Genomic DNA, 25,958 nt, shown 5'->3' with positions numbered 1-25,958 from the left:
GTAGAGAAGAAAAGAGGAAAAAGAATCAGTTCTAACATTATTTTTAACTAAATAAATATAACTAAAGAAATAAATAAGTATTATACATATACACATATTTAAAATATACTTCTAAGTTTATTTTTACTCTATTATGCACTCTTTGTACATCGACTAAAAAATGCTTATGACACGTATAAATAAGTGAAATATACTTCTGTACCTATATAACTGTATAATACAAACACGTATTTTGATGTTCTATAATGAGTAATTAAAACAATTAGATTCACATAAAATTTCATGATTTCGTCTTCGTAATATTATATTTAATCAAAGAATCATTTCAAAAAGGAAAGGTATGCGAATTTAGAAGCTCTGGAGGGTTGTCAATTCATAAAAAAAAAATTACATTGAAAAGTTAAAGTTGAGAAATTGAATTTTGGCCACCCTCCAGACCACTGTGCGTGGCCGTAATTTCTCAAGTTTCGCTGTATTTTCCATGTCTGAAAGCTTCACGCGCGATTTGCGGAGCTCGCGGAGCGTCTATGCTCGCCACGCGAATCCTAAATATGTTTCCCGATTCTCGCTGCAGTGCCCGTGATATTCCTCGAAATTTCTGCGGATAATTCTCGGTGAATGGCGGAAAGTCGAAACTGCGCGGGGCTGCGCTGGGATTATTCTAATTATTTCAAACCGACATTGAAAGTTTCCAACCCCGACCAACGTAGCTTCGCCACGTCGCTAATCTCCAGCCGTGATATTTGAATAAATGGAAAAACCCGCGTTAAAGCGGGAATCTCGTTCCAAGTGGAATTTGCGAACGTTCGGTGTCGTCGTGCCTATAAAGAAAATACATGCACCTCCTCTTTGTTTGGAAGTTCATTGCGCTTCCGGTCGCATTGCCCCGTACAATTCTATTCCTGATTCCGCGGCAGCTCCCGCGTCCAAGCCGTAGTTCGTTTGATAAACTTCGTTTGAATGAGAGAGCCGAGGCAGTAGCTGCTAGACTAAACGGAAAGCCGGGAAAGCCGATTTTGCTTGAGAGCGGCTGGCGTCCCCGTAGTTGAAAAGTCAAAACAGAACTTGGCGTTTGTTCGTAAAAGGGAGTATTCCCCGCTTTCCCTTACGGCGCCTTCTCGAGGCTTTGCTTTTCTTTCCGTCGTTCGCCGCCCCCTTAACGTCCCACAATTTTCCGCAGCCCTGCAGAGCTTCCCTTCGCGCCAAAAAAAATTGATCGCGGCGTTGCGCGCAAACTCCAAGCACAGGTATCGGTTCGTACAGCTGCGAGTATACGGTCAATATTTACGCGAAACTTTGTACACGCTATGAACTATGGCAACACAAAGACAAAGTTCGATTGGGTAACAGGCGGCAGTGGTTCGTCGACGTCGAACCAAACATCAAGATTGACAATTGATCACGTTTTAACGAACAACGTAACCTTTGCCCGAGCAAACAGCTGCGTATAGCCAGCTCGGCGTTCACTTACGGGAGCTTTCGTAACCGAATTCGGGGCGAATCTCGAGCAGATACTCGCGGTCTCGTTGCGCGGAAATTGGGTCGCGTTGCTTGCGACAGCTCGAGGAACCGTAAGAAACGCGCGGACGAAGCGCACGCGTTAATAAAAACTGTAGATACCGCGGCGTGGTAGAGCGAGCGATTAATTAAATTGCACGTTTTCACTGGTGGATTGCGCGCGGACTGCGCGTGACTCGACTCGGGGATACCGAGGAGGTTTACGGCCGCGGACAATTGTTTGCATCGTCCGTGCCGAATGTATCACCTTCCGTATCGTAGGAATTGATGCCGGACCGTTCCTCGTTTTTGCTTGCTCGAGTACGGCTAATTTCGTGCGCATCTGAATTCGCTGCCAGTCGACGGGAAAGTTGCAGGACTTTTGGCGTTTCCGCGCGTTCCTTTCGAGATTTCACGGCGAGAGAGTCTGCTGCTAAAAACGGACGCCCGGCTAACGGGAAAAAGGGGAATACGGGGGATGCAACGGGACAGAATGAATCGGACAGCGAGCTAGGTGCGTGGGGATGGTAGGTCCGTAAAACAAACTGTCGCTGCGCGAAGTGGATGCTTTTAGCCGGTGCAATCTGACGCGCTGCAGAGCGGTGGGATTGGATTTCTTGCGGCCGCGGCCTCTTCTGTTCTCCTCGCCGATCACAAAGTAGAATTTAAAACTGACCTAGTCTCGGTGTCTGCCACCGCTGAAATACGAGAATGCGCGTACAGCGTCGATCAGAACCGATCCAGTTATCGAGTCTGAGCGGCCCTCGTTTCATTTCGATACCCACGAGGCCCGAAATCCTGAAATTTACGCAGACAGCAGGCATCGCGTTCCGCCGCATCCCCTGTTTTCCCAAAAAGTTAGAATTACTTGTCGCACACTTGCTCCGCGACTAGACCTCGGCCAATGGAAAGAGAATTCGAAATCAGCCTGTATGTATCGGCTGCCTTAGCCCCCGGAGTATCCGGCACGCGACCTGGCAAAGTTGAAAACCGTGTCCGTCCGGTATAACTAGTTTCCCTTACGGAGATTGGACCGTTTCCCGGTAGTTCCGACGATCGACGCGATCATTTTTCACGGCGATAAAAGAAACCGGCCGAATCTACGAGGACGCCTCGAATTGAATCCGAATTGAACGCGTGCCACGGGGGATCCTCAAATATTTGCCCATTGGAAGCGAAGGCCGCGATCGAAAAGCTTCTTGATCACGCGTTATCTCTATTCTTCGTCAACGAGGCCTCGATATGGGATTCCCAACTAAAACTCGGCCGTACCAAATGCCGGCCAAGCACTCCAAGCAGTTTCACGTCCGCATTGTTCGGTGACTTTTCAATTTCGTACAACACGCGCTGCCAGCACGGCTGTTTCGTTGAGAATTTTATACGTACTAACGGGTCGCGCGTTGTTCAAACCAGTGTCGCTGCCCGTTGTGCTTCAAGGGTGGAACGAGCTACGATCGCGTTTCCAGCTTTTGATGCTCCATAAAGGGACCTTTATCCCAAGTTTTCCCTTTTCACGAGCCTGCGTTCCGCGGCTGCGGCTGCGGCTGCCGCAACGACCGCCACATGCCGACAATAATAGCGGTGCCGAGGCTTACGGCCTATTATACGTCCGATCGAGAATTCATTGTCGCTCCATTGTTGGATGTGACGCGAAATGCGCTTACCGCATACCGCGCCGGCTCTCAAAAATAATACCGCGTGGGCCTGGAATTCAATTGCATTAAATGGCCAAGAGCGCCCGACCTCCTTACTCGGACTCTCCGTACGTACGCACGCAGCGATTTATGCGGGGCAGGGCGCCGCGACAAAGAATTCTTCATCGGCAAGGCTGCGCGCTATCGACACCGAAGCCAGGAATCTCGGAGGCTCGATACTCTTCGTCTCGGCCTTAATCGAAATTTTAATGGAAAGATCACAAAGTTGGCTTTCGCTGCGCCGCAATCGTTTCCGCGGGGATCTTGCGGGGAGAAGGATAGACGAAGAGCGATACCTCGACAAAGCTTCTCGAAAATTAAGTTGAGAGAATGGGGGCGGCGATAACATTCCATCCAGGTGTTCGTTAATTGCCGGCGTATGAAATTTACCGTGATTTCCAGGTCGAGGAGGAAACAGGGATCGATCGACGGCCGGGTGCCTTTGAAATTGAAACTTTTATGGAGGTGGTTGGGGGCGCCGCGCTGCTCGGGAATGCGAGGGGGCGAGGTCCGAAATTTTCGCGCGGGACAGGGGAAGATGAAATTAACATTTCCAAGGGGCGATGAAAGTAAGAGCCGAAAGGCTTCGTAACCTTCCCGCCGTCTCCGTCCCGTGGACCAGAGATTGAACGAGGCTGTTGAATCCAGCCGAATGTCTGGTCCACGGCGGACCGAGGGATTCGCAAATTCACCGTGAAATCTTCTGCAAACGGAAGTGAGACAACTCATTTCCGTTTCATCGGGAGTTGCCGACGAATTAAAAGAGCTCGGGAGGTTTGCAAACTGGCGGCTAAGGAATCGGCCGGGGGCAGCGAAAGAGGGAAAGGGGAAGACAGACGGCAGAGAAGACGGCGGATTAATTAACGTAACGTAATTACGTCTCGCATTGTGAGACTCGTAACGCTCCGAGGGCCCGGGAGGAGAAACTTGAGACATCGAACCGATGAATCGACGGACGACCCTATTCTACTTCAGCCGTATCGAAAGTTCCTCGGTGTAATTACGCGTCGTCGACTCGTACTCTCTAAAAGCAGACAATTAAAATTCAATGAAACACATCCAGACCACTTCTGCATAGAGCGCTCCGTCAAGTTACTATGTAAATGAAGCGCTGCGATCTGAATTCGTTAGTAGTTCCTAGCTCCTCGGGAGACTGCCACTTTAATCCAGCTTCCCTCAAGAAAACGATACAACATTCTCGCTTTCATCCTCGTACGATATCTGATAAGTGATGCGCGACGAGGGGCGGTGGCGGGCGAAGGATAGACAAAGGGAGACTTTACGTAATACCTTGGCGGGATCATTGCCGTCGTTGCTGTACACCCGCTGGAATATTTTATGCTTGTTACGGAAAATAATTAGTGACTTCGAGCAGCCGACCAATGTACGCCGTTACGAAACAAGTTTACTGGCCCTGCGAAGTGTACGCCGCGCCCTTGTAACGCGCTTAACGGGACACGGCTCAAAGTTCAAAAGAACGCTCCTCCTTGGCGCCGTGTTAAACACATCCGGGGTCTTTGTATAGATTAACATATCTCAAGAAGAAAAAAGTCACTGACAGGCACTTTGATCTATCCCTTTTTTCTCTGTATCTACTGTTCATACTTTTGCGCCCTCGGTCTATCGAGCAGATCGCAAAGCTCCGTCAAAGTCGATCGCCGAGCCTAGGCCAACATTCTCCTTGGCCGCGCGTGTAGCTTCCCGACCGTCCTTTTTCTGAACCTGCTTGTCCACATCTTGTTCCCTCACGGTCAAGCGAGCACCGATGAAAGAAGAAGCTGCCCTTTTTTTCTTCATCCAGTTGTTTACACTTTTTTGCTCTCTGTCACCGAGCTTCGCAAAACCTGATCGCCTCGCCTCGACGCGAGCGCGCAACTTGGCTCGTCCTCGCACGCACCTGCAACCTCACTCTTCCTTTTTGCGCGTGTATCACATTCGCACACGTCCAAGACCTTGCCCTGTTTTTTTTTCTCTGGCGGTGCTTGTTCACACCTCTTTTTCTCCTCGACAAAAAAAAACTTACTCGCCGAGACTAAGCCGAGCTGCTTTCTTCTTCGCCGCGCGTGCAGCTGCGTCAGTTTTTTTCTCGAGACCCCTGTGATTTCGCTCCCCTCTTTTCGAGGGCCACTTGTTCGCACCTTTTTGCTCGCGGCCTATTGAGCAGCGACCAAAGAGGTGATCGCGGCACGCGGTAACCTCGCCAAAGCACGGCAAAGCAGCACCTCCTCGCATCTAACAGGATGTCTTCCTCTGATAGGCGCGTTATTAAACGGGCCGCGTTGCAGCTTATTAGCTCGAGTACGGAGGCAACGCTGGATGGAAGGAGTCTACTGGATAAGGACCGAACCTCGGAACAAAAGGGATTAAATGTCGGCGGAGAGAAGCCGGCCCGATAAAGCAATTCTCGTTCGGGGCAAGAGCCGAAAGTCCTTTCTTGCGCTGTCGCGAATGTCCCGCTCCAGGATTTACCGTCGCCCCGAACTTTTTTTCCTACGAATGAAATTCAAAAAGATAGAAGCGACGGGATGGACAATCGAATCGTCTCGAGAGATTTATTTCTCCAACAGGTGGATTAGCCCGCACTAAATCTTGAGGTGGCTGCTGGCTGGAATTGGGTCGCGGAGCAAATTACTGAACGGCATTAGTTGCAGTCCTCCCCATCGTCTTCCCGTCGATGCGCCTTCGCTAGTGCATAAATTTCGCGTGTCAAGGCTCCGGCCGACTAGCCGCAGCGTCGAGAAGCGAGAAATAGCTGTTACGCGATTGTTAATTTTTGTATCATTGCCCGGATCGATCGCCCGAGTGTTGGGCATCGAGCGCGCTTAATCATCCTGTACTATATTATTTACGTGTTTAATTAGATTTTATAATTGCCGTTATGGTAATTACAGTCATACGTTATTCCGTATTAAATTTTCTGCTCTACGGGGCGGATGAATTAATGCGGTCCATTACGTTCGATCGAGTTTCGCCTAAAAGCTCGTGTATCGTTTTCGATAAATTGTACAATGGATCGCCTAGTTAATCCTTTGTCGGGCTCTTCTTCCAGCCTCATCTTCCACCAATTAAACATTACAGTAGGTATCAGGCGCCCCTCGCACGACCATATCCCCTTTCTCTTTTATTAAAGGACTCGACGGGGAAAGCCATCCCCTTTCAGGCTCTCATCGATAATTTTCATCGGACGTGTCCAAGTTGTAATGGAATTATTACTATTATAATCATTATTATTATTATTATTATTATTCTTATTACTATTATTATTTTTATTATTTATTTCACGGGACAAGCCCATTAAATACATAGCGAAAAATGTAATAAAAAAAGTAAGAAATACAGACAGAACGACTCCGTGGATTTAGGCATCGCGGTCCAATGATGCATCAAACCCGACGTCTGTGTGCATGCCCATCGATTACGCCTTCCAATTAAATGAGATCCGGTTAATGTGGTCGTTTCAGCGCCAGACGATCACCCCTAGCAGTAGCATTTGATGCTCGTTAACCAACTGCTTACCTTCTTGCCATGTGCTTGTTATGAGCAACCTCTGATATTGGATAAAATACGCGTCACATGGTTTGGATAATCGTTATCGAGACACTGCTAGGACTAGCCATTACACACCTCATTATTTGCCAGGAAGCGACCCCCAGAGGTAGCTCGTGTTCGCCCTCGCGCTGGAAAATGTCAGATTCGTGGTATTTACAAGGAGCCACTCTTCTTTCTTTAATTAAATCCATTCAACTTTATGGACAATCACGGGGAACTAAGCCCGAGAAGTTTGGCGCACGAGTTGCAAAGTGTCGTCCTCGCCTCCTTCTTCGACTGCTAAAAGCGACTGCGTATCTTTGAGAGCAAATTTTTCGCCGCCAGGGCTCGTTAACTTTTCAGCCGCATCCCCCCCCCCCCCTCGCCCCGTGACACTGATGCACAGATAATACTCTCTTTCCTCACTAAATATCACCCGAAACCTTTGCTGCTAACTAAGAACGGATATCGTTCGCAGAATAATTGGAATGTCTGGAGGAAAGAGTGACCCAAAAAATAGAATTTTCACTTCTTTGACGTTCCATATCTCAGAAACTAATTGTCACCTCAACTCGAAAATTCGTTGTGATTGATGTCTCATCATAAGGTATCATATGGCACAAAATTCCGTTCCAAAATCGTGGGACCAGAAAGAGGCTAAAAAGGCCTCATTTTTGGGTCACTCTTTCGGAAGCCGAGCTCGCGAGGAAGGAGAGCACGGTGCCCCAGGGGCGCAGAGGTAGGGAAATTGAAAGATATTCGGGACTTCTTAAAAGTAGCTCGTGCAAATAAAAAGATTTATTCGCCTCGCGGGAAGCGTTTACTCCGAGCATGTCGGATTTAACGGGCGTACGCAGCGACGGGGGTGGCAGGTTCGCTGAAAATAACACGGATACCCCGTGGCGTTCAACGAGCGTAGTTTCCCATGATGATAACGATAATACCGTGCTTGCCGTGCTACAAAGTATAACCTAATTATCTGTCCGACACCGTGGTTCCTGCCCGTTCCGCCCTCTGTACGCCTCTGTAATACGCAATTGCATTCGCAACGGTTGTCGGTCCACTTGCATCTTCATTGCAGATACGGCGAGCGAGCTGGGTCCGCCTCGCGACTCGATTCAAACGTCTTCAACTACCCTCCTCGCGATTCGCCTATTCCTCCACCCCCAACCCTGATAAGCTTCTTCGTTCGCCACGCAATCTATAGGTTTTCATATCCCTATACTTAGGGGATGTAACGGGGAAGGGAAGATAATTGAAGGGCAAGGGGAAAGAACGGGGAATGTCAAAACAGCTTTATCGAGAAAATTAAGTCTTTTGTTCCAGTGCAGAGTGGACATTACCTGTTTCTAACCAGTACCTGTACCAAAACTTTAATGCCATCTTACGGGGGCATTTGAACTCTAGAACCCTTTGTGATTCGACAGTTCGGTAGTCCCAGTTGCCACCAACGAAATGTGCAATAAATCGCGCAATCACGAAAAATTGATATTCCTCGTTTTTCCCCCTACCCTTCAAATATTCCTGTTTCGAAATCAAAGAAGTCAAACGAGATCTGGCAAAAGACGTTCCTCCTGCTTTCCCGACAGACGGGGAATTTTTATAAACGATCCAAGGAGAATATTCCGATAGGTCGCGCTTTAACGCGAGTCTGTAAAGCGATTACGGAAACGCCAGTAATGCTGATCGAATTTTTCCTGTAATTGCCGCGCCGGCAACTAATTCAACGAAAATAGAATATCTGTCGCGATCGGCGACACGATTATCGCGACGTTGATGAAGTTTCGGTTAATCGAGCGTCGACGTCCGCCATGCCGATGGCAATGAATGCAAAGTAGGATTGATCGAGGAATCGTTGCGCGGGTCTTCTTTCTCCCCCTTTTTGCAGTTGTTGTTGCAATATTTCGCGACTCGGCGGGGACACGATCTGGCCCGACGCAGGGACGCCCCCCGCATTTCCATATAAATCCACAGCGGACGTTTAATAATTGCGTTTCCTAATGCTTAATATAAATTTCAATGTGCCTACGTGTCGCCAGGTAATTGGGATCGAGCTCGTATTTGCACGCATTATAATTTGTACATTTTCTGCCGTTCCACCGTATCGAATTCCGATTCCGGTTGTAATTACCGCGCGTTATATTTATGTGGGCTTGCGCGTAAATAAATATTGGATAAACGAAATGCGATTGAACTTTCAGTGGTGCCTACCGTCCGAATGGATCCAGATAACATTTGCGGTGTATTTCGCTTCTGAATCTTTCGAATTACATCCCGTCACCGGCGACCAAAAACTTTACGTCACCGGGCGCAGCGGGATGTTGGATCTCGAAACTCTCGTGACGAATCAACTCACGTATACCGGACGGCGCTTCCTCGGCGTCCTGGGGGTCCTATTTGATTCCGTCAAGATCGAATTCGTGTTTGCTTAAAGAGCGGTCCGAGCAAACAGCCTGTCCGATGCACAAATAATCCAAGCAATCGTGCGCGGCGCGATGTTTTGGTTGGCTGTTCCACTTGCCCAGCAGTTGTTCGCGATCGCCTTCGGCCAGTTGGCGTACACAAAGCTGCAAGAGCCGGTTAAAAGGCCGGAACTTTATTACAGACGGCAGAGTATCCCGCCAAACAGTGCACAGTTTATTTTCGACCGACCTGATACTCTGTGGGCCCTCGTGCCCGCCGGAAGTGCGGCGTTATTTCACGGATATCGGACGTTACGCGCGACAAGCATCTCGCGGCCTGCACTCACTGGCTTTTGCAGAATTGTTTACGGTGGCCGCTATCGTGCCAGCGCGCGCGACACATTTTTTAACGATATCAAAACTGCCCCCGATTACCGGACGTACGCGCCCCTCCGCACAAAAATCGGCAGCTTGGAGCGCGCTCACTATCGGGGGAAACCGTTGCGATCCGTTTGCGAAACAAATTTTCCGCCCGCGCCATCGCGCGACACGAATGATGCAGCCATCAGACGCACACACATTTCGATGGAGATTTATTCGGCCGTTTAATCGCCAGGGTAACACGTAACCCGGCACTTTTCTATACTATTTACATAATTATATAAGCGCCACGGTCTCTGGATGGCCTTGCTTATCGGCGCGCCGCGTCCTCCTAGAGAACGCGACTGGAAAGTGTATAATTGGACGTAGGAATTGACTTGTCTTAGGTTTTACGGGAACGATTGTAAAAATATCTGTATATACACTTTACGCCTCTACGCTACGAGTATCGTTAGAGCCGCGGGAGCTGACAAGCTGTCGCTGGAGCGTCGCCTGTTACAAGAACACTGGTGACGCTCGGTTATAATACTTTGCTCGTCGCCCGCTGGCGTCAAAAATGGCACGTAAATTACAGCACGAAGCGCAGGGTGCAATAAATAACGCTTTAAAACTCGTCGTCTGGCAGACGCTTTAAGAGATACGTTCACGAACACGATCGTAAAGTACAGGTACAGGAATTCTGGAAACAGCGTTAGATCACCGGATCAAGCGCATAATGCAATGCCTTTGCTACCTTCCTACGACTTATACAGCTACGTCTTATATCTACAGAAGTAGGCACTTGCGCCCGGTTTATATCTACAGAGGACGTCGCGGGAAGCGTATACGTATAATACATAACGGTGAATATCCAAGCGTTACTCTTAGCTCAAGAAAATAACGCAGCGAGGGGTGCGCGTTAGTCGTGCACATCGATCTCGACCCTTTGCAGCAGATCCGGCTCTGAAAAAGCAAGCGGACGGTCAGGAATATGTACGTATACGTGCGCGCAGTCGGCTTAGAGCGGCGGGATAAATGTTTGTCAACAATTGGAGCGTTCGCGCGTTAAAACGATTCCTTAAGTAGAGCAAGGTAGCGTAGCAGACCACTTTACCGTTTCGATTTTCCTCCACGTAGAGGCTCGTCCTTTGCGAGCGTCTGCTATCGCCCGAGTATCTGATCCTCGGCTCGACTCTTTGAGCAGAGACATAGGTGGGTGTGGTGAAATCATCAGGCCCGTCTTTAACGGGAGAGATGGTCCGTCGCCTGCAGATAGCTAGTCCGATGACCACTCCGATACCGATCAGGATCAAAGCCACCGCACCTTTAATCCAAAAATCACGTCATCGCTCCGTCCACGAATAAAAATCTTGAGGTACCTACGCTTATAACGCTGCGAAAACTGAAGAAAAACAACGGCACGTCCAATTACCTGTACCTGTCAAGGCGATCACGATGATCAGATTCTCCGAGCTGGCCTTGGGCAGCGCCTTCTTCAGATCCTCCAGAAAGATGCCCGTCCTCTCCTCCATCTTGCCGCCGATAGGCTCGGCGACCCTGACGTGCTCCAGGAGCGCCGGCTCGCTCCTTCCACGACCATTCACCGCGTACACGTAGAGAGTGTAGTCGAAGCCCGGCTCAAGGTTGTGCAGCTGGAAGTTAGGCCTCGGGTTTCTCTCCTGATATATGGCTGGGACCTCTCCGACCGTTCCCTGATCGCTCTGAGGTGCGTGCAGCGTGGGTGGGTTCACCTGAACGACTCCGGGGCTGCCGGGCACGGCCCGAACTTCCAGCAAAAAGTGCTGCGGGGAACCACCGTCCGCGCCGGCGACACAATTCACTTCCAGCGAGCTGGTCTCGTTGTGCAGGGAACAGTCGAACGGCGGTTGCGGTGGCTCTGCGAATCGTAACGTTTACTCGGTTAGGAGCACAGAGCATTTCATAACGCCGCGAGGTCCACTTCAAAGACGGATTCGGCTTCTAAAGTCAATAAATCGTGCCCGTGTAAGCGGACGCTCTCCCTTCCTATCGACCGCTACTTAGAAAGCGCTTGTTCGCGAAAGAGATAAATGGGAGGCGATTTCGATGGACTTCTCTCTGAGTATTAACTGTTTCGTGACCGCGATTTCATGTCCGTTTCACCAGCTGTCCAGCGAGAAACAAGCATAGGATTGCGAGAAGCCCTGGCCAGCTAGTGTTGGAACAGCGACGGCAGTAAACTGCGCCCACGCCTAAGGAAAGGTTTAATCGGCAGGATCCATTACGCCGCGAGCGGGCCATCAACTTTTAAACCCATCCTCGAGACGGGCTGCACGCGTTACCGTCCGGTGTCTATGTCTACCCAGTCAAACTTTCGGCCAGAGTTCTTTCGAGGAATTTGTTGGAGTTATGAGTTGCCAAGGGCACGTACTTCCTGGCACGATGTTGAATATACAGGGCGTCCTTTGTCTGCCGATGCTGTTGCTCGCCCAGCAAGCGAGAGTTCCGAAGTCCGTGTCAGCGGCAGGGGTGTACTCCAGCACGCTGACGAGCCCGTTATTCTGAGCCCTGGAGTTCGGTATCGGCAAGACGTCGCCGCGCGTCCCGTTGTACGTCCACGAGAACCTCACCACGTCCTTCGGCGTAGCGTCCACCTCGCATCGCAGCGACAGCGGCTCGTGGCGACCCGCCGTGATCTCGCGTCGCTCGTAGCCCACCCTGCACCGCGGCGCGTCTTTCGAAACAACAGCCTCCGTTAGGCACACAAATTTCTCAGAGAGGAAATTTCTTACTTACATTTCATGCGGATGTGGATCGGCGGACTTTGACCCACCCCCACGGAATTGATCGCCTCGCACGAGTATTCCCCGGAATGGTCCAGAGTTAGCACCCTCAGCGTCAAGGTGTTCGAGGCGATCATCGTTCCTTCGGCCACGTCGTGCTCCAATCGACGATCCTGCAATATGAAGGATCGCAGCATGAAAGCAAAAGACGACGTGGCAGTGCTTCGAGGATTATTCCTTACTCACGTTGTGATACCAGTTGACAGTGCTCGGAGGTGGATTGCTCTCCATGTTGCAGACAAGCTTCAAGTCGTCCCCTTCCCTGAGGATATCCAGGACGTAACCTGTGGCTAGATTGACGGCGACGACTGGAGCATCTGAACGCAGAAACCGAAGACATCCGAGGTACAGTGGTTGTTGCGCTTTCGAAGGTTAGCGAAGAGAACGCGACGTGGAAGATACCAGCGACTCACAGGCGACGTTGAGGAGTTTAGTCTGCTCGAGCACCCCGCCGGGAAATCTGGGATTTTCGGCTCTGCAGGTTAATTCCTTGCCGTCGTCGTGCTTGCCGAGGGCCAGAGCCAACTTGCTGACCGTAGAATTGCTTCTCTGCGTAGTGGCCACGTTCGGGTCGCCTATCACCTGTCCGCCTAGCCTCCAGACGATCCTGGCCGCGGGCGAGCTTCCCCATGTCTCGCACCGCGCAGCAATCGGCCGACCAGCGTAAATCTGCTCCTCGCTCAGCACGATTTTCACCACCGCTGGTTTCACTGCGAGAACGAGCCTTCGATTACATCTTGCTGGGAAGCATAGCCGCGGCATTCCACGACGCGCTACGTCAATTTTACATCTCCGAATCCTTTTCCATCCCGAAGCGGCTCGACAGATTCCCCAAGGATTCGCAAAAAAATTCCCAAGCAGGACCATAGCCATGGTCGGCCCTGTCGGGGCGAAAATAACAGGCGGAGGGAGCCACATGCTCGACACTCGGACCGCGTATTTTTACATTCGGCGACGATTCCACGAAATGCGACCGTCAAAGGAGTTAAGGAGGTCCGCGCGAAATCGTTGGAATTCATCTCGCTTCCGCCGCGGCTCACTCGCTCCAACTATATTTAAATTTCTTTCTTCTCCCTCTGTCGCCGTGCGAGCTGCAGGACATTCGGATGAATAAGAACTGCGTTTCTTTCCGTGCACGATGCTTCCGGCGCGTTTCGCCGGAATACAGGAAGGGAGCGTTGCGTTTCGGGCATCAAGATTTAGAAGGTGTTGGTTCGCGCGGTCGTGCGAACCCTTTGAGTGGCGTTTCAGCCAGTGAAGCTATCGACGGAACGGAAATAAGACGGTAGCGATGGTAGCGGTAGCACGTGGACGTGGCGAATCGGCGAGGCCCGTCTCTTAACTCGTTCGCGATCGCATTTAGCACGCGTTCAGAATCAAAGAAGCGACCTTGAACAGCGCGCACATTCGTTCTATTTTATTCGCCACCAGATGCTACGCTCGCACTTTGCTCGCGGCTGACTTTTTTCGCAACGTTCCGTCCTCTCTTTCGCTACTCGAAGCCGCTCGGCATCGAAACACCCACGAACCAGATATCTGACGACGACAGACGATAACGAGGTACTTACGGTAAATGTCTAGAGGAACTTCCCGGACGATCGGTGCCGCCATGGGCGCCGATTGAGCTCTGCACTCCAGCTTGGTGCCCCACAACGACTTCGTCACTCTATCGATGTAGAGATGGTTCGCCGTGAATTTGCTGGGCGAGTCGATAGCCATGGTATCGACAACGCTGTCCAGGATCTCGCCGTCCTTCCACCACGTTACTGAAGGCTTTGGTCTTCCTGGGGGTAAACGTGTCACGGAATGTTAAACGACAATCGTCGTAGGAAAGAAAGGCCAACTTACCCCCGGACACCTGGCAGGTTAGAGCGAGACTGTAACCCTCGAGGTACGGTCCACCCACTCCCGTCACTTCTCGCCCTTGGGCATCGTGTATCACAGGTTTCGTTGGCTCCTCTAAGCAAATAGAGCAAACGTGAATTTGTTAGTTTCGTCGCGATAGTGAAATAAAAGCTAGTCGATTTGCCAGCTTCAAACAGGCATACTCACCGACGAGCGTAAGATTCACTCGGAAATTCCTCGTCGGGGAGTTGATGAAGTCTACTCTGCACCTGAACATCCCCTGGTCCTTATACGTGACCTTAGTGACTTTTAGCTTGGCTCGATGGCCATCACCGATCTGGAAGTAAGTCCTCTTGCCGAGGTCGTCGCTGACCGCCCAATGAATGGCCTTGGAGAGATCCCCGCTCCTTGCATCCAAGCTGCAACGATGCATCCACCCCTTAAGTAGCCACCCTTAGATCACGAGCACTTAGGCGTCCTTATTCAGCGAGTTAGATCGGCAGTGTGATCCCTCGTTAGTAAAAGAGCTTCGTTTTTTCCACGGCACGGTCTCAAGATCAAAGTATCAGGGTAACCGGGTTACGTTTCCTGTAGATTCGCAGAGTACACAGGACGCTTGGCCCGATCGACGAGTCAACGATCGAATGACGTCCGAACAAGTTGGCGCTTCCGGGAGGGAAAAGGAGCGGGTAAACAGCCGGTTGGCCAGTTTCGGTGACTAACTCTAGCACGCGCGGCTATTCCCGGAGAGAAAAAAGGGTAGTTGGCAAGCGTGCAGTCAGCGAATTTAGATTCACCGGCAACGTTTGACCGTTACGCAATGTTGAGGAGGAAATCACCGCGGCACCCATCACGGAAAAAGCGAGCAATTCGCAGTCGATTTCCCTCAAATTGCGGCGCCAGTTATAAGCGCGTTGGTCATGCGACTCGTGTTATTCCACCCTTTCAGCTCGCCCCTCTATCCCACGCTGCTCTCCTCGCTCGTATTTCCATTCCTTTTTTTATCCTCCTGCCACCGGTTATGGAAGCGTTTTCGGCGCAAATAACCGAACCCGTAAAGGCTCCGAAGCCACCTGCTTTGTGTTCGTCTCGCGTGTCGCTGCTTTTCTCCCGTTGTATTTTTTTTTTTTTACGATCATCCTTTGACGCGGAACAGACCCAGCCGCGGCGGCCTTCTCGCCTTTCGGAACCCACGTGTTTTACCCTTTTTCAGGGAAATTTTTTTTACTTCACTGCCTCGCCCCCTCGCGACGTATGTGTCGTTTTACGGGCGGACTCGCCCCCCCCCCCCGGTTTCGTAAATAAACCAACTCGGGCACTGTTTGCGGGGATTTATCAGTACGGAATGACGTTTGATCGGCTGATCTATTTCTGGCAGTTTGCTGGTATTGAGAAATTCCGCTGGCCGATGCCAACAATCCACGAATCTCTTCTTGTTTATTTATGTTACGCGATCTACCTCAATTTCCCTTTCGCTTAAACGATGAATCGCCCGTTGTGGGGGGACTCGAATGGCTGCTTGGGAATTCTAACTGAATCCTTCTCGATACGCGAAGCTGCGGCAAACTCTTGCATCGATAAGGGTGCGAGGACGGATATCTGATGTATTTTCAGAAACTGCGGGAAGTTGCTTAGAGCTCACAATAGACTGTAAAGTAACTACAGCTACTCTTCCGGGGGCTCGGGTCGAGATATTTCGAGATGCGATCTCAGGACAATGGTATCTACAAATAATAAGCGTGGCCGAGATCCGGCAGCGCAAGTTCCCGCGCGGTATGTAACAGGAAGTCCACTATGCAAAATGGTCGCCGAAAGAATGCGTTTATCTTGTAAAATAAAGTCGTGGGAAATGTAGAAACGAAAGTGGGTTAGAGTGATAACAATTTCTAACGATATACAGGTTCTACGTTGCAGGAATTCGCTTGTAATCAGAATGATCACTTGTAGCTGGAACAATACTGCCTCCTAACGTATTTAAAAAAGGAGAGTCGACTTTGACGACAAGGTAAGGCCGGCCAGTAGCGCAGAGGCCCCGAAGATCGTGGGTTCGTGGCCCACCGCCTGAAGTCTTCTTTTCCATGGCTCCGGAACACATAAGAATTACGAAACCCATTCCTACAAGACCGATTGCAATTTCATGGCTTCGTAATGAAACCACTCTGTAGGGGAGACCGGGGTAGGTTGTAACACGGGGTTAATTGTAACATAAGTAAAATGTTTCGAACGACAAATCTGGTAACCCACAGCATGCGAGAGCTGCTTGACGGTATTAGCACCGTCGGTTTTAATGACACTAACGAGCGTTATTTATTCATTTTGTGGTCATAGACCAGAATTTTAGTATTTAGAGCACATAAGTAAATGATGTCTTAGCAATTTTATTTCAATTAACCGTCATCAGAAACCGTTTGAATTTTTGCTTCTTTGTCGCAAACGAATCAGTACACATTGGTTTATTATAATGTGTACGCATTTTAGTGATTTCATGTTTAGCTTCTCGTTTGCTGAGGTAAAACGCAAAAATTCAAGCTCGGGGTAAATTGTAACGCGTTACTACTTACTCCGCTCTAAATGGTGATGAAGCAAGCTATTCGCTGCCACATCGGAAGAAGATGCTCTAGACGAACAACAGAACAATCGAGAATCCAAAAAGTAGAAAAAAAAGTAGAAAGGCAAAAGTAAAGAAAGCGAAGAAGAAGATTTTGATAGAATCGGATGAATAAGCAATGATTGTTTAACTCATGTATATGAAATGTTTAATAATGCTCTGTGTTTTCATTTATATTCTTTAGATATGTTTATTTGCGTTCATATTTGTATTTAAATAAGTAGAACAGATGTGTTACAATTTACCCCGGACTGGGGCGCATTGTAACAAAGGTTCAGATTTGTTTAGGACGAAGCTAGATATCTAAGTGTCTAACATTTTGTCACGTACTTACACGCAATCAGTTCACCACATACGTGAGTAGTAAATCACGCAAATTATTTCCTGATTGAGGAAGACACTTTCGAGGAAAAACTGTGAAAACTTTTTTGTTACAATCCGCCCCGGTCTCCCCTAATTAAAGTGGACCGTCTTGCGTCACTCCAAAGGCTCCGGATTATTTGAATTACCAGCGTAAATAAACCAAGTCAAGTCGAGTACAGGAAATGAGCTTCAGAGCAGTGTGGTAGAGGCTACAGAGAAGCAATTGAAGAACGTTACCTGTAGAGGGGTATTCCAGCAGTATCCTGGAACCAGAGCACCATGCTGACGGAGTCGGTGGGTATCGGGGGCGTGATGTCGCAGGGCAGCTCCACGTCCTCACCCTCGCTGGCCCACACCAGGCTCAACGGCGCTGTAAGAGCGTAAGTCGTAGGACCTTAAAAAAAATGTACACAGAGCCATGCATTTATTTCGTCGTTAGCCTGTTACTATTTCGAAAGGTCCGCGTAGCCAACGAGAGCTGGCTGCAACCCCTTTTCGCCGTCTACTCGGCCGCTCGTTAAGGGTGACACGAGACGCTGGAGAAAACCGCCACTAACGAAGCGGCTCCGTCGCCGCGGGACTGTCGTCGCGCACGCTCGGTCGCGTACGACGCGCCCGCATTCGGCGAACGAATACGGGGACAATGCACGCACCACGTGCGACGATGGAACAAGCTCTTGGCTGGCTATTGTGCTCGTTACAATTCAGGTTCGCCGGATTCTGCTATTCCGGGAAGCTGCGCGTTATAGGTGCACGCATGTTCGAGTGAAAACGTTTCTATTACAGCGGGATCAAACGGAGTTCTATTGCATCTGCGGTGAATCCGACGTATCAAGCCCTGGAGGGTAACACTCCATTTTCCTCATCGCATAATCGTTCACCGGGCACAGCGATCGGAGATTCAGCTGTTTGCGATGGGACGCGGCCAGGCGATCGGGAGGATCACGTAACCGAGAGATTGCTGCCAAGAGAGAATGGCTGAGTTATCAATGGCATACCGCGGTGTGCATTAGCACCGGTCCTCCCGCACGTGCAACATCGCTTCTATTTTCTTCGTGGCTGCAACTGCACGCCATCGCGGCGATTCTAAGTTTAAATCTCTCGCGATGATACATCATCGCTTCGACGCCCTGTAAGCACGAGGCTGGATGCAGCGAGGCGTCCCGATCCCGACAGTATTTGGGACCCAAGGAGGGTAGAAGTTCGAAGCGATTAAAATCGACTCGTTAAGCGGCTCGTTCCACCACGTCCCGTCGACGTTTCTCGATTTCCCATCCCGCGCAGATTTTTCGTGTTCGCGCGACGTAACGCACCGCTGAAAGGCGAACGACCGAAGCCAGTTTGTCTTCTCGACAGAGCGTTTCGTCGCTGCCCTGCGCGGCTACTCTCTGCAATCTCCTCCGTAAACTGGCGCGCTTAATACAAACGCAAGTCTGCCGTTACGTAATGCTGTAGGGTCCTCCGGTCGATTGCGTCCCCTTCGTGAATTACTCCTAGCTAATTAAATTTTCGGATTCCAGCTGGATGTAGGGGGTTTGCTTCACCAGGGACCTGGACCGAACTCCTCGGGACCACACAGACAATTCTCCGCCAAAAGCATTAATCATCTGGCTCCTGACCACCCTTTCGTTTATATCCGCTTTCTCTGAACGTAAGCAGCTGCTGGACGCCTCGTAGTTTACGCGAGGCTTCGCTCCTGCAGACTGTTGATAAAAGTTCCGGCTAAACAGCAGAGTACACGAAGGCTTATGAAACGGTCCGACAGTCGGGCACGATTTTTTAACACCGACTACCCCAGATCCCTAATTCCAGCCGTAGGGGCGGGAGCGCGAGGGGTTGTCCAAACAATCGCCCCCCGGCTCGCGCATGTACCGATGCATCTGAGAATAGAATTCGGGTTTCCGACGGAAATCAGTAAAGATTCGAGGAAAGAAATCTGTAGGTCCGAGTGTAGCGTTATGTAAATAATGCTCGACCGAGGGGCAACCCTGTTATTTTTGTATCGCCCGCGTTGGGAAACCGCGCTTCCGCCGGAGTCGTCTATTTTCGTGTCCCTCGTCGCGGGCCCTTTCCTCCGCCCGATCCGGCATCCATCTTTCGCGAATCGAATTCGCGACCGCCTAAAAACGGCCGTTAAAGTAATTTACGAGCGACCGAGTATGACGAGCGGAATAACGTGGAAATATGAGTAAAGCAACCGCGGCGGTTCGAGCCGCCGCGCCACGGCGCCGCGCCGCGGGCAGCGGCCCGCACAATATGGAATTAATTTGCGAGTTTTTATCGGCGCCTATCTATTCCAGACGCAGCGTACGTAGCGCGCCGCTAGTTGCCGTGCAATTTCCTGGCCTTTGTTTCGCGCGCGAAACGTATTCGCGCCTTGTCTGGCGCTGCGACTCCAACTGCAGGCCAGATCGATGGCATTCCTTCGATTGTCACGCGTTCCACCTAGTGGATACGTTATCGCAGGCCGCCGTCAGGTAGATCCTGCCTCCGCACGCTCGTGCATAAGCCGGGGTATTACGTTTTATTAAATTTCATGTTGGCCGCGCGCATCTCTTTCTAATCTATCCACCTGCAGCCACGCTTTGCTCAGTTTCATTCTCTCGTAATTCTACTTGCTCCTGCCAACACCTGTTGCTATCCTTCCCAGAAGAAGTTCGGTTTTCCAATAAAATTCCAACTGTCACCACCTACGCTGCGATTCGATGGTTGTTCCCGGGTCCTTTGGGAGCGGCGGCGTCGCTGTTCTCGAGCTTATTGAAAATCTGAGGGCGATCGCGGCGCGCGACCGATTAAACGCTCGGAGCGGTGGCTAGCGGGCTTACGATCTCTCGGTCGCAAGTCGATTAACATCGTGAAATATGGGGGACGGAGGTCCTAGCTTTCGACTCGTAAAAAATGACAGGGACGAAGGAGGGTCTGGGGCATCGCTGGAGGTCCCGCGATGCCGGAATCGAGACGTTCGATACTTCATTCGGGGACCTGTAATTATTTAGGCCCACTCCTCCCAGAATTGCCCGAGCGGATTTGTAGCTGGGCGGGCATGCGAGTATGCGTAAGATTAAGCTTCACCGTGGAACGTATCTCGGTTTTCCGAGCTGCCTTCCAGCGCTCGGCCGTCGGCACCCTTTTGTGGCCCAGTCCAGGGGTTGCTGCACAGATAAAGGTCTCCCGTTTGATCACTTTGTATGGTAATTTCATCGGCGCTGTGCGTTCTGCGTCCCTGCGGCTCATCTATGTTGTTATTCAAACTCCGCCCGGTTTAAAGGGCCGCTCTTTGCGCCGCTTGGAGAAATTTCATCGCCCAACTTGATACCTTTCTGCATCGACAAGCACTTTGAGCTCGGCGTACAGTCGCGCGTCGTGTCCGAAATTCCGGCCGCTCCGTGCGGTAATCATAGAAGTTACGCGACACTTTCCGTTCTAACATCCTCAGCGCGACGATGTCCTTCGAACGAGTCGAGCCGAACGGCTCGATAGCTCGAGCCACTCGAGGGAATCCTCTGGGGCGTTTGAATTTCGGCGAGACGATTTGTAGCGCAATTAGCTCGCGAGGGTGAGGAAGACGTCGAAGAGCGCCACCGGGCGGAACGGGGCGGGCGCTTTTATATGCTTTCGTTTCACGGAAAGTGTTGCTTTCGCGGGAGCTCGTTGGGGCTGACGTTTACCGTTAAACAAACATGTAAAGATTCCCGGGATACCTACAGGAGCGATGATGGATCGTCGAGAGGCCCGCCCCCGTATTTACGCTTCCATCCCCAAATATTTTCGCTCGAATAAAGGAATCGTCGGCGGACCTATTATCCGCGGGAACGACAATACGCGTATATTTTAGAACCGGGGGCCGGAATTCGAAGCGCGTGGAGAGGTCCTGCTCGAATTCCTTCGAACTTTCAGCGAGAAGTCCTCTCTTGGACCGTCTGCTCGGCTAAAAGCTATAAACGACGCTCGACGGCCCAGCGACGCATTCCTCTTCACCCGTGGAACTTTGGCCCGCGGTATCGGAACACTCGGGTGCATCGCGATGCGACCAGGGGCACGCGATGCACGGCGCTGCTCCCCTAGGTTTCATAAATTTTTTTAAATTGGATGATTGCCGCGACACATGGCCGGAGGCCGTGAGAAATTATAAGCGGCGCCTTTGCGCGTCGTCGAAAATAAAGTCACGCGAATTCTTTCGCACCTAGAACCGCGGGGCGTACGCCCGCCGCGTCGACCGAAATATCTGACCGGCAGATTCGCCAGGCAGCTTCCTATCTTTCGATCGGACGTGTCCGTAAGATCGAAAACATTGGTGACACGGCACTTTTCTTTTTTTAAATCGCTCGCCCAAGCTTCGTGGCGCACGTGTGGGGAAATTTTTGCGATTTTATGGCCAAAACCATAAAGATGAAATTTTTGAATTTGACAAAATTAACGCAAATGTTAATTGAAGAACTATATCCATTTTCATGGTCAAGCCAGAAAACTTATTTTTAATATATAAAATTCGGCATTTTTACGTTCTGATATGTGAGAAAATAAATTATCCGAAAAGCAGCACTTACAAAAATTACGAACGATAAAGATTTTTTTATTATTTACATTTATACACTTAAGCTTATGAAATTATATGCCCTTAAAACGTTTCGTATGAAAAGGTTATTTCTAAAACACTACTTTAAAATTTGTATTAATTGCTTGTTAAAACCCGAAACATAATTATTTTGAGGAGAAAAAGATATCTTACGCACAACCAGGAATTGAATCCATGCCTTCAAAGTATTTTCGAAACTTTGGAGAATACAATATAAATGTTTGAAGTAACTCGAAAATCTAGATTAATTCTTTCCGATCGTTCTAACCTCACATGAACATAAATATTTGAGAGTCGACACGAGCTTCGTATTAAAGCATTTAACACTAAAATTGGAGGCATTAGTTCTTCGATTGACACATACATTTATTTTGTTTAATTCAGAATTTTACTTTTGTAGTTTTGGCCATAAAATCGCAAAATTTCCGCACTGTGCGTCGCGTCGGTCGACGTCCGCCTTTGATGGACGGCAGTCAGAGTAAACGGGGCGTCGAAGATTAATAACGCAATTACCTTGACTCGCGAACGTGCCTGATCCTGGTAAATTGCAGCGAGTATACCAAACACGCCACGTGATCCGTCTATTTCTGTAGTTAAAAGGAATTAATTATTATCCATATTATTATTATTAACCGGGGAACCCTTTGGTAAACAGAGTTTGACGCGATGACAGGAGTCTGGCAGTATTAAAGTTAGGAGAACCTTTTAACAGGTCGATATCATCAAAATATAAATCAACTGATATCTACACTGCGTTCCATATAAGAGCGTACCAACGCCCCTACCGATTCGCGACCGATCTGCGCAGCTCCCCTTGCGCCACATTGAAGCGAACTCGTTCCACAAGCTCGGAACAGCTACTTTGGTTGTTAATGCTCTAAACAAAACCGTAACTCCGAAGTTATCGCCTAGAGGAGATGATTTAGAGAGGAATATCGATGGGCGTTGAATGCAGAAGAGAATCGTTGGAGGCGCTCCCTCGTATTTCTTAAAAGACGCGTAAAGAGCGGATTGAAGGTTCGGGGACAGCGAAAACTTGACGGCTCCTATGCGGGCGTGTGCGGGTCTATTTGAATCCTTCCGGTTGCTGTCGATAGGCTCGTGCCACCTAACTTCTAACTTATTTAAATCGGGCCGAGGTCACTGTGCTCGTTTGCTCCGAAATAAGCATCCGAGCGGTTCGCGGTGTACATACCACCTTCCTCTTAATAAGTCACCGTGCACAGCGAACAAGTGCGCCGCGAAAGAATCGCCGGCAACTTCGCTGCTGGCCCGAAGTGTCTTCGCTCGACAAACTTCGGCGAACGCAAAAGCAATTTCGCGTTCAGAAATCGAGTTGCCAAACGTGCTGCCATTCTTTCAAACAATCCCAAATACATACGTCAGAGGAACGTACCTTTGTTCTGGAACTCGGGCGAGTCCTCCGTAGCTGTGTTTGCCCGACGTGCTCGCAGCAGTATCAGCAAACTTGTCAGAAACACGTGTCCCGACGTGCACCGCATCTCGAACCGAAACGGCAGGCGAGAATCAGGTGTTCGAGTTGACGCGCGAGGCACCGCCACGTCCAATCGACACCGCAGAATCATTCAGGGGTCCTGCGCAATCCAGCTGTTCCCGCGCCTCGGCCGCAACAGGATTAACGACTAACTTCGCTGCCGATATTTTGAACAGCGATCGCTCGACGACGCCGAGGCTGCTCTCTCGATCGAACGGAGGCGAGCGAGTGGCACGGAACACATTCTCGATCGGGCTGGCTGGTCATCGGTTTGTCATCTTTAAGAAGACCGTTCCCAGCGTTTCGAATTGTCGAGTGTTCGTCGCTACCGATTTAGCGTTCGATCAACAGTGTTTCTGTTCGTCGATAGCCCTCAGTCACTGATCACTTTCGAAGATGGGGTTCTGCGTGAGACAGCCGGCGCAAGGACCTCCGACTGTCAACGTCGATACTCGAGGATAGTTTCCTGCGGAGTTCTTCTTTCTTTCGGCTTCTCCTCGCGTCCTCCCGGGGAGAGTCCTTTCCCTCTGATCGCCGCTAGACGCCGCGGCCGCAGATGTTCGTTATTAGTCGGGACACGTCGCGAGCCGGGTCGAAATCTTTTGATTAACAAAACGAGCCGACGTTTTTTCGCGTCCAAGCGACACTCGGGCCCTCCCTTTGTCCGGCTCGCAGGCGGGGCTGGCTCTTTCCTCGCACGCTCGCGTAGCTTGAATTCTTTTCGCTTTGTCAGAATTTTTGTCGCGAGCCCGATCGCGTCTTGTTCGTTTTCCGAGTTTTTCACGTCTTGCTCGTTTTGCGCGCCTCCTCCTCAGCTTGCTCCGCGATCCGTTCCCGCACTCCACTTTCACCACTCCCCCGAGCAATTTCAACTTTGATCTCGCCTTCAAAACGACTCGGGGGTTTCCTTATTTCCTTCCTTTTACTTGCGCGCGCGTGTCGTTCCCTTTGCGTTGCGCGCGTGTTATTCTTGGGCCGCAGCTTCTTTTTCCCGCGTCGCCCGGTTTAAATTAGATCCTCGATCAGGTGGCTCGATCGCGCGCAAAGCTCTATCGTTCCTGTCGCGCGGCAAGCCTCCGCGAGTAGGTAGGAACGCAGGCTTTCTCCTTGGAAACCTCAGTGACCCTTACTAATTTCCACCGGAGCGTCGTTCGGTGTCTTCTGCACTTCGATATTGCACTTCCCGTCAAGTCGATACGGTCGGAATCCCGGCGAAGCCTCGAGGCGCGTATTCGTGTCTTCCGGAACGCGAAGACCGTCCGGGCGAGCAAAAGGCAGGGGAGAAACAGAAAGAGTAGAAGGAAGAGAAGAAAAAAACGCGTGGAGTACGGTCGATGGTTGCCGTTGCAACGGTGACGGAACCGCCGAGCGGCGGCAACAGTTCGGGATAGTCGTCGTCGGCAGCGACTGCCACGGAACTAAAACCAAAACCGAAGACACGCGTGTAGTTGCCCCCACTCGTGCACCCTCCTCGTGGGGCACACGCACGTTTAACACGGCCCCACGAGGACACGCGGTTCCGCACGCACACGACCGCGCGTTAACGACGGACCGAGCCCTGCTCCAAATGCACACGCATCTTAACGCGCGCAAAGGTGCATCCCGCGGAGATGCAGCGTTATGCGTTACGGGTCTGTGCTAATGACGCGCGCCAAGTCCCCGTGCACCCGCTGCAGATCCTTCCTTTCCTTGCGCTCTATTACAGCGGCTACGATAAAAGTCGTGCACACATATACGTAGCTTTCAATTCGCGAAACTCCGCCGACCAGAGAATCTACTTAGGGATCCGTTCGGAAAGGGAGCGAGGAATTTCTTGTTTCTTCCTCGAATATTGACTTACGCACAAACACGCACACACCCACGAATCAAGGAATACGTGGGTACATAGCGGGGAGGTTGGAAACGCATGCGTTCCGCTCCAGCGCGTGTTTCTGGCCGATACGCGGTCTCTCTCTTCGGTTGACTTCGGCTCGAAGGGGACGCAACCGAGTTTGGTGCGGCGGAACAAATGCGGGGTGAGTTTCTAGCGTATCATCGTACAGACGATTACGCGAGCCCGGGGGTGGGGGGATGGGTAGAAATGCTACAGCATGTTCATCGAGGGTGGAGTCAGCAGCAGAGCCGAGGGTCAGGAATGCGTCCTGAAAGGACAAACGTGTCGGCCCAATGGCTGCGCCGGGTTTGATGGATTACTCGGCTTATCCTTCTCGACGGTGTGATTCGTTTGTTTCTATTCCTTTTTTTTTTGTGCAGCATTCCCTCTGCTTTCATTCTATATGCGCCAAGTTGACGGTGGGGTAGGATCTTGGAAACTGGTGGGCAAGTTGGATCGCGATATTCAATTAGAAAAGTGGAAGTTGCGGCTCTCCGCCAAGTGTCGAGCAGAGAAGAAGATTTCGGTATACAATTGAAGCTCCCTTGCTTGTTGAGTCAAAGGGAAACGTGTACTTCGCGAGACAGGGGGATATTTGCTCCGCGGAATGATTTCCAGGCTCTGTCATTTTTTCTTAAATAAAGCTCGGTGGCTCGGTGTTATTGAAGCCGGTAGAGCGGCATTATACGCGCGGTGTTTCTAATGTCGTCGCACGGTTCGCGGAGAATCTATTTTCGGTAAGCTCGCGTTTCCCTCGTTGGATACCGACACCCTCTTTTTGAACGGGCGCGCGCACCCACGTGAGTGCACGAATCTGGAATCGAGTGCCGCGAATCGCTCGGTGTTTGCTAAAACAGCTGTTACGCGTTCCTCAGAGGGGAGCGGAGGGGGAAGG

At 50.5% G+C, this 25,958-nt stretch overlaps 2 protein-coding genes across 6 annotated transcripts in view; both read right to left on the bottom strand.

Moving 5' to 3' along the window:
• LOC143368482 (uncharacterized) overlaps positions 1-25,958 on the bottom strand; it is a 328,678-nt gene that overhangs the window by 198,652 nt on the left and 104,068 nt on the right. The window lies entirely within an intron of this gene.
• On the bottom strand, positions 9,698-24,587 carry Side (motor axon guidance molcule sidestep). Of its 4 annotated transcripts, none has more exons than XM_076811255.1 (12): positions 23,092-24,587; positions 17,357-17,513; positions 14,356-14,567; positions 14,152-14,262; positions 13,872-14,087; positions 12,717-13,013; positions 12,490-12,620; positions 12,257-12,416; positions 11,892-12,194; positions 10,920-11,378; positions 10,596-10,805; positions 9,698-10,444 (listed from the first exon to the last, which is right to left on the bottom strand). In XM_076811255.1, exons 1-12 carry the CDS (start codon positions 23,279-23,281, stop codon positions 10,401-10,403), a joined length of 2,490 nt encoding a protein of 829 aa, XP_076667370.1. In that variant the 5' UTR covers positions 23,282-24,587; the 3' UTR covers positions 9,698-10,400. The 4 variants fall into 4 exon arrangements, with proteins under 4 accessions (XP_076667370.1, XP_076667371.1, XP_076667373.1 ...); XM_076811256.1 differs by having other exon boundaries at positions 10,914-11,378; positions 17,357-17,489; XM_076811258.1 differs by having other exon boundaries at positions 10,914-11,378; positions 23,092-23,212.

Source organism: Andrena cerasifolii, chromosome 4, assembly GCF_050908995.1.
Source record: "Andrena cerasifolii isolate SP2316 chromosome 4, iyAndCera1_principal, whole genome shotgun sequence".
Classification (NCBI taxonomy): domain Eukaryota; kingdom Metazoa; phylum Arthropoda; class Insecta; order Hymenoptera; family Andrenidae; genus Andrena; species Andrena cerasifolii.
The sequence above is the reverse complement of the archived record's forward strand: the minus strand, read 5'-3'. Positions and strand labels throughout refer to the sequence as shown.